We start from the raw sequence: 8,211 nt of genomic DNA, 5'->3' as shown, positions 1-8,211 counted from the left end.
ATTAATCCTGTAGGAAAATGCTTAGTCCTCTGCATTTAACCCATTCACTCAGTGATGCAGTGGGCAGCTACCAATCCAGGATAGCCTCTGTTCGTTGGATCTGAACGCCCAACCTTTCGATCATGTGGCATCTACTGAGCTAGCTGTGCCCCGAGAGCTGTTCTTTAAGTGATGATGTATGAATCCCGCTTCCAGGCCCAAACTACTCTGTGTTTATTAAGCCTGTTGTGCTGTTAAAATGTTTTAATGCTTTTTATCTTGTTCTATTACATCTGAACAAGCCCCTAAAAGCAGCTAGTGATCACTGTCAGCCTAACCATCAGGAACCCTCACGTTAACTTTTATCAAGTGGAAAAAGGTTAGCATTCATCCTCCAGCTTCACTGTGTTTATATTATGCTAACACAGCTGTGTCGCTAGCAATCACGTAGCACATCACTATATACCAGCTAGCCCAACTTCAGTAACCTGACAATAGTCACTGCTGTTTAGTTTTGTCTCCATTTATGTTGGAAGTGGTAGCAAAGCTGGTATATCATGTTCAGGTGGAAACAAGCAATCTAACTTCTAACTCTGTTAAATTTCATATATTCTGTTTTCATGGATGCCTGGATGTTACACCTGGTGGAGCCACACACTGATCATTTTATTAAAGATGAAAGAATTTAGACAATTTGTAACTCTCAGTGATACCGCAGAGTTCCTTTGACTTTGGGATCTGCAGCGGGGTTTGGACCTGGAAATGGCTAATAACATCAAACTTAATGGCTGGATAGCATTTCTATTGCTTAATGCATAATTGTGTTGTGAATATTCATCCTTAATCTGTGAAAAAGCACAAGGTTCAGAAAAATTATTGTAATTACAAAATGGTACATTTCAGACTAGAATAGCAAAGGGGAACCTGTCAGTAGAGGAACAAAAGAGAAGGAACAGGGATGATCAAAAAAGAAAGAGAGAAAAAATTAACAGCCAGCCTGAGTTGAAGAAAGAGTTTCTCATAAAGGAAAGCGAAAGATGGAGAAATAGAGTGAAAGAGGGAAAAATAAAGAACACCAGTGATCTGAAAGGAAGAGAAAAAAGTCAGAAGGGAAGGTTTTGGAAACAAGCACAGAGAGTCAAAAGGAGAGAAAGTCCAGCAGGGTCTAAACACACAACCACAGAGAACTTTAGGAATCAAGGAGTAGTAGGCAGCTACTTGCTGTGTAGATGTAGAACTTGACATGTGCAAAAACAGAATTGTTATGATGTGTCTTGTGATATTACAAAGGTTGCTAATGTTTAATGGTCATTTTGAAAGAAATAATATCTTGTTTTCTACTAGTGTGTCACCACTGTCAGATTTGTGTCACCACCGTCAGCACCTTGTCAACTCCATAATATGGAGTTTTTGTTTATTTTTCTCTTTTGGAGAACCATATAGTTTCTCCCTCATGATCTTCCAATAAAAATATGTAATTTTCTCAATAAATGTGTAATTTGCATGCTGCTTAATATGACTGTTTCTTATACAGATTAAATACAAGCTTCTGAAAATATGTATGACTGTAACTCTAATAATAAAAAGCCAAAACAATCTTACTTTTAAATGTGGTATAATTACTTTGAAAACATATGTGCATAAACAATAAAATAGAGAAGCTGCTAGTATTCAAAATAGCTGAAACAACTTAATTTAAAATATATATTTTTGCATTTCTTTGTGTCTGACGGTGTTGACAAAAACCTTGCACTTCTCCAGCAAAAACATAAATTATTAAAAAATGTTACACCTGGGAGATTGTACCAAACCATGGTGAGACAGCCAAAACTTTGTGTTACAATTATATGTAAATATGTTTTTGAAAAATCAAAAAATATATTTTAGAAAATTAAAACCTGTTTTGTCCCTAATCTCAGGAATCACTGAGTTCTACAGAGAAGATGATATACAAAAGTTACTAAAGAGTAAACGCAGAGAAACGAGGACAAGAGACAGAGCCCATTTACTACCATGGCAGAAATACAAACTGGTGGAGATCTAGCACCACAGCTCCTAAATGCACAGCCTCTTGATTTCACACTACCTGCAGATGTGAGTGGATGAGCTCAAGGAAGCAACTCCACACAGAGGTGGAGACCAGAACAAAGCTGCCTCAGACCGTCCGATCTGGCCCAGTCCCTGACTTTCACTCATTTAGAATTTATACATATCATGACTCAAAAGTCATGACAACTTACAGGAGGTGACACCATTAGTGAAGAAAAAGGAAAAGAAGCTTTGTTTTGAAATTAACAGAACTAAATAAAATGAGTGTAGAAGCTTGTTTCTGTTATCAATAAGTCCAAATTTGGGGTTATTAAATAAAAATTTCCAGTAAAATCTGCTAATTGATGAAGTTAAAAAACAAGATGCAATATGCTTAATGGTCTATCTCAGGGGTCAGCAAGCTTTAACACCCAAAGAGCCCTTTGGATGCGATTTCCACGCAAAAGAAAACACTGGGAGCCACAAATACTTTTTGACATCTAAAATGAAGATAACAGTCTATATATTGTTTTTTTACCTTTATGCTTTGTGTGAACAACTAAGGTGTGTTGCTTATGAAATCCATGAACTGCTATAGAGAAAATTACATTTTCTCTATATTTCTCTATCATGACATAATTAAAATTGTAATTTTATTTAAATAAAATAAAAATTTTATTTAAATAATTTTTTTATTTTATTTATGTAATTAACACATTTTGAACTCTTAAAGAAATATAACAAAAGGAAAGACACCCAGCTGAACTAAAATGATCCATGTAGCAAACAAAAACTGTTGTGAGTCGCCACCCTTATATCGCCTTTGGGCTTTTGGAGCCTTGACCTGACTTTTAAAAAAATAATTGGAAAAACAGCACTATGCTGCTAAAAATTGAAAAACAGATATTTGTAAAATTGTACCTAAATATGTATTTTACCTGGTTAATGTGTGTGGTGGGGCATGGTCTGCAGCGCCGCTGCAGGGGAGGCGGACGCACCTGAGCGGCACCCGCAATCACGCCTCACCGCCTTAACGTCTGTGCTATCTGTGCTGTTGTGTTGTTGTTGGTGTATGTCGGGCTGTGAGCTGAAAAGCTACAGCCGGCTGTACAGCAACTTTGTGTGAAAAGTAGTCAATAAAGAGATGCTGAAAAGCATTTTCATGGAAACATCGTCGAGTCTGCCGTGGTATGTTTACAATGGGACTTCTGCTCCTCAACCTCTGCGCACAGCGTCTGCAACTCGGGGCTGTACGAAGTCCCTTTCATCTTTACACAGGACTGTAAGCTGTCATCTGTGAGGCGCGAGCGGTGTTTGTTTTTAACATAGTTCACGGTGGAGAACAGCTGCTGACATAATGTGGATCCGAAGATCCATAATTGGCCTACCTGGGGTCGAAAGTCTCGATAAATGCACGGCGTTTCGGCGGGTACACCGGCTTGTGCGAGTGTGACGCTTATTTTGAGCGATCAAAAAATAATAGAATATAATTTTATGTTTGTATTTCAATATCACAATAATCTTCCAATTTAGAACTACAAGTTAAAAAAGAACTAACATAAATAAAATACACTTCAGCTAATTACTTAAAAAAAAATTATTTTCCCAAGCCACACGGAGCCGCACTAAAAGGACTAAAGAGCCGCAGGTTGCCGACCCCTGGTCTATCTGGTGTCCCAACTACAAACACATGGTTAAACCTGAAGTTACCTCACTAAACCTCAAAGCCTGCATCACAGTGAAGGCTTCTCATATCACAGCACATGCAACATGGACTTTACTTTCTTTACTTTTGGGAGTTTAAATGTTCATTTTCAAAATGTAAATCCTCTGGCCATAGTGTTATCACGCTTGTTTAATATACTCTGACAATTAAGAATACCAAAAGACATGAAAAATATTTTCTTAAAATTTTATTCTTGTTGTTTTAAAAAATATCTCTAAATTTCCAGTGGAGACAATTTAGAGAATTTTTATGTTTTACAAGAAATTTAATTCAGTCCAAATGAGTTCCAATTGAGGGCCAATTCACAATAACACAGTGCTTAACAAAGTTAGTCGAACATCACCTAATGTAAGAATTACAGGTTTAAGAAATTTGGGGTGTTCTTATATCTATGACAGGTGATGTAATAAATTTGTTAAGCACTGTATATGTAGAGTAAAAACCCTACAATATAAGAGAAGAAAAACCCCAACAATCAGATGATCCCCTTTGAGCAAGCACTTGGCAACAGTGGAGAGGAAAAACTCCCTTTTAACAGGAAGAAACCTCTGGCAGAGCCAGGCTCAGGGAGGGGCAAGCCCTCTGCCACGGCTGGTTGGGGGTGAGGTGAATCAGACTGCAAACATCTTAATCAGACATGTCTTACCTGGTGGGATGGACGTTCGCTGGAGAAAAAAACATGGGTTAAATTGACAATTTTTTTCAAATACAATTATTTAAATATGTGTTGCAGTCTGATTCACTTTCACATTTTTCCTCTCTTTTCTTTTATAGATGGAGTTCATGGGAAGCTAGTTATGCCAGCTTTCCATGAACTCGGAACTTGTACAAACAAGAATACTCACGATTGCCCCAGTTGTTCAACACCTGCAGCGTAATGGAGCGGATGACGTCTACTTTGTCGTCCTGAGAGACAAAACAAAAACAAGATGGGTTAGTTGCATAATAGTTTTCTTGACTCTTGAAAGGATGGTAAATTTAGGAATACTGTGATTATTATGAGGGTGGATATACAGATAGCAAGGGGAGCTAACCTCTAAATACTCTGGATAGAAAAGTCTATGTGCATGTGTCTAATGGCACAGTGTACTCACAGGAATCCTGAATGTTTGGAGTGGATCTCCATTTTGATCATAGACGAATGTTCCCAGGTGGACACCACTGTCGTCTAATGCTCTCTTTCCCTGAAAAGACAGAAATAAATACAGATAAAGTTGTTCTCTATATACACATATGTAAAATGCAACAGTTAAACAGTGGTGCAGTGGAAATCTGTGACTTACAAACACTGAAAACATCCTGGGAGCACTGGAGACCTTTCCAGATGGTGACACCATCTTAGAAATGTGACCCAGTGTCACATGACTGATGGCGATGCTGTGTGGCAGCTTAATTGTTAAATGTCCCTGGGAGCCCGCAAAACTCCAACACACTCCTGGGACCATGGGTGCTCGACCCTACAGAGAAAAAGAAACAAAAACAGAGTTCAGTTTGGACCACTAGTGTTTGACTATTAAATCATGCAGATGTGTGAGATAGTATCTTGTTTTTTTGTGAAAGTAGATTATACCTGAATAACGACTCTTGGGCTTACACAGGGTTGTTTTGCGGGTATCAATGTAAGCCCCCACAGCTTCAATCCAGTCTGTTCTGTAAGGTAGGATGCTGAAGACTGTTCTTTAACAATCGTTGCTCCTGTAGACAAAAACACAGAGTGAGAAAGGAATCGCAAAACAACAACAAAGAAATTCTTACGTGAATTCTGATCCGATTTCATGTCTTACCCAGTTCCTCCAGAGCAAAGTTGGGCATCCTGTCCCCAACTGGAAGAAGGAAGTCAATTCTTTTTCCTAAGTCCATTAACTCCCTTTGCAGCTCTTGTACCTTCCTTTCCACCTGTTTATGTCCATTCATTAAGTACTGCAATTGAGAAGAACCATTCATGTTATAATATATATATAATAATAAACTGTTATTATCTGATTAATCTTCAGGGAATATATTATGAGCCTCATATGTTTTTCATACCTCACTCATGAACGGGGTGGAAAAGTCCATTTTCTGCCCTCCAATACTGAAAATCAATCCTGGTGGATGAAGAGAAACACAGAATAAGACGAGAAGCTTAATCCAGAAGAAAAGCACATAGTACTAGAAAGACTGTAATTGTTTGTGGAAGGAGATCATTTACCAAAACACAAGGCCAGCATGAGGACCAAAAGTCCCAATGCCTTGATGGCTCTAAAATGACCTCTGCTGCTGCCACTGCTGTAGTCAACAAAATCATTGTTATTGTAGTCCACAGTGTCACAGTCCACTGTGTCTCTGTCAATATTGTCAGGGACTGGACGGGGACGGGGCCGTCGCCTTTTGAAAATTCTGCACAGAAAAAACAAAATCATGTAAGAACAAATGGATTATGATTACAAAACATGCATCTATGTCAGTGGATGACAACAAAGAACATGTAGACCAATACTAACCTGTATAAAGTCTCCTTGTAGGAGATTAACGGCTCTCCTTGGCTGCCGTAATAGCCGTTAGACTGAAGTCTTTGGCTTCTTCTCAACATTGCTGTAAAATGAAAGGGAAACATGGGGTTAAGTGAGTCTCTAACACAAAGCTTATCAGACTTCATAACTATGATTTGAGCATGTTTCCATCAGAAGCAACTCTGTTCTCTTATATATAAACTTCACGGTGCCAGCTTGTTTTGTTTTTAATGAACAGAATAATATTTGAATCACACTCATTTATGAAATCCGCTCTTAATAAAGAACTTTATTTTCCCAGTGTCTTCAAAAACATAGCATCATATTGTTATGATTTATATCATAGCAACAGATCACAACATTTTCTTGCTTTTCTTGCAAAAAATCTCTTTCAAATGTCAGTTTTTTTGTTCACAATGTAGTTTTTACAATTCAGAAAAAGAGGAAATCACCACAGCGGTAAAGACTCAAAGCAAATAAATGAATTTGGCCCAAAATCCTGTCAAAAGGTCTTTAAGAATTAAAAACTCTTTGTTTGTATAGTTAATATACAAAAGGAAATTAATATTTATCAGACAAGCTGCGTCTAACAGGTAAGCAGTAAAATCACCTTTACAGTAGAATGCACTAAAAAGTGTTTTTCTGACATAATCAACTGGATACCATTTTTAAAATGTTCAGATTTGAAACACATATATTAAATGTAAGATGTGAAGATAAAACATGTCGATTTTTAGTCTAAAGATTGCACTTACCTTCACTTAAAACGAAAGTTGAAGAAACTGAATCACTAAATGTGCTTTTCCGTAAATATGGACGTTTAGCGCTTCTCACTGAACTCATCTGAACCAGAAAATTTAGGTGCAGAAGAAAAATTTCAAACCGCAGCTTTTTCAGTTACGTTACAAACAGATACATGCACAAATCGAATATGACGCACGCGCGTTCCATAAGAGCAGCACTTCGTGTGCGCACGCGCAAAGGTGTGAGTAGTTCTGGGGGTTTTTTTAATGAAATTTGCTCTCAATTAAATAACTTTTCCTTCTCAGTCCCTTTATAAGCACCGCATCATATTGTCCAAATTCATAAAGCACAACACATGCGCTCACGAGCACATGTGCAAAGGTGTTGTAAGAGCCAAAGTCATGTTTATGTTTTGCCTTTTTGTTATGGTGGCACAGGTGTATAGCCTTACCTGTGTCTCCGGTGATGGCATGTGGGTGTGGTCACAGTCTATTTACCTGATCTCGGTGTTCACAGCAGGGGTTGTTGGGTGAGTGGTTTGTGGGCAAACTTTTCTGTTGACCGTCATCTTTTGGCACACCAGTTAATCCATGCGCTATTTGTTAATTGATTGAAAGCGCAAACATTTGTTTATGTTTCGTTCTTAAAATAAATGCGCAAAGTACAAGTACGACTCATTATGGATTATTGGAGGCGCGTCACAGGGACACAACCAACTCAGCCGGCCGCGGCTTTATTTACGGATGAAAGTCGCAACATTTAGTCAACAGAAAATTGTCTTTTATCGCACGCATCAGAACAATGAAGAGGATTTTTGGATATACGTTTTGGAGTCACGGAGCCTTTAGATGAGTGGACGCAGTTCTCAAAGGAGTAATTGGAAACGGCACCTTCACACTGGCATGGTGGAACGCAGCACAAAAGACACTTCAGAAGCGGTAGGACACGCGGATTCACTCTGTGTATTATTGGATGTTTTGAACACAGTTTGTAAGTGTCACCGCTTGTCCATTGGGGACATTGGTTTGATCTGCGTTGTGTGCGTGCGTGTGCTTGATTTGGCAAGCTGGAGGACGCTGCTCTGGTTTTGACAGCCTGTGACGCTGCTGCGCAATAATTTACACAGACGAAAAGTATTGGCTGTGATCTATCTTTGAAGCTGTGGATATAATGTTGTTTTGATGCATGTGAATAAGTGACGATGAGTGAAATAAAAGAAGCCGAACATGAACTGGAAGAAAA

General features: G+C 38.4%; 1 protein-coding gene across 1 annotated transcript; it reads right to left on the bottom strand.

Moving 5' to 3' along the window:
• Nucleotides 1-4,128: 4,128 nt before the first annotated feature.
• LOC148094822 (sperm-associated antigen 4 protein-like) lies at nt 4,129-7,068 on the bottom strand. Its single transcript, XM_087837096.1, has 9 exons — nt 6,981-7,068; nt 6,217-6,307; nt 5,925-6,112; nt 5,762-5,820; nt 5,518-5,629; nt 5,304-5,428; nt 5,017-5,190; nt 4,828-4,917; nt 4,129-4,639 (listed from the first exon to the last, which is right to left on the bottom strand). Exons 1-9 carry the CDS (start codon nt 7,066-7,068, stop codon nt 4,529-4,531), a joined length of 1,038 nt encoding a protein of 345 aa, XP_087693222.1. The 3' UTR covers nt 4,129-4,528.
• Between the last annotated feature and the right edge of the window lie 1,143 nt (nt 7,069-8,211).

The sequence above is a fragment of the Neolamprologus brichardi genome, unplaced genomic scaffold, assembly GCF_056152115.1.
Source record: "Neolamprologus brichardi isolate AB-2024 unplaced genomic scaffold, ASM5615211v1 NODE_ptg000153l+_length_46935_cov_1, whole genome shotgun sequence".
Classification (NCBI taxonomy): Eukaryota; Metazoa; Chordata; class Actinopteri; order Cichliformes; family Cichlidae; genus Neolamprologus; species Neolamprologus brichardi.
The sequence above is the reverse complement of the archived record's forward strand: the minus strand, read 5'-3'. Positions and strand labels throughout refer to the sequence as shown.

What these genes read in the sequence shown, in the direction of transcription:
- LOC148094822 (XM_087837096.1), bottom strand. Translation starts at nt 7,068, where the DNA reads ATGAGTTCAGTGAGAAGCGCTAAACGTCCATATTTACGGAAAAGCACA. An exon ending in AACTTTCGTTTTAAGTGAAG is followed by an intron (nt 6,308 to 6,980) that starts GTAAGTGCAATC and finishes TTCATTTTACAG; the next exon opens with CAATGTTGAGAAGAAGCCAA. An exon ending in TCCAAACATTCAGGATTCCT is followed by an intron (nt 4,640 to 4,827) that starts GTGAGTACACTG and finishes TTTGTCTCTCAG; the next exon opens with GACGACAAAGTAGACGTCAT.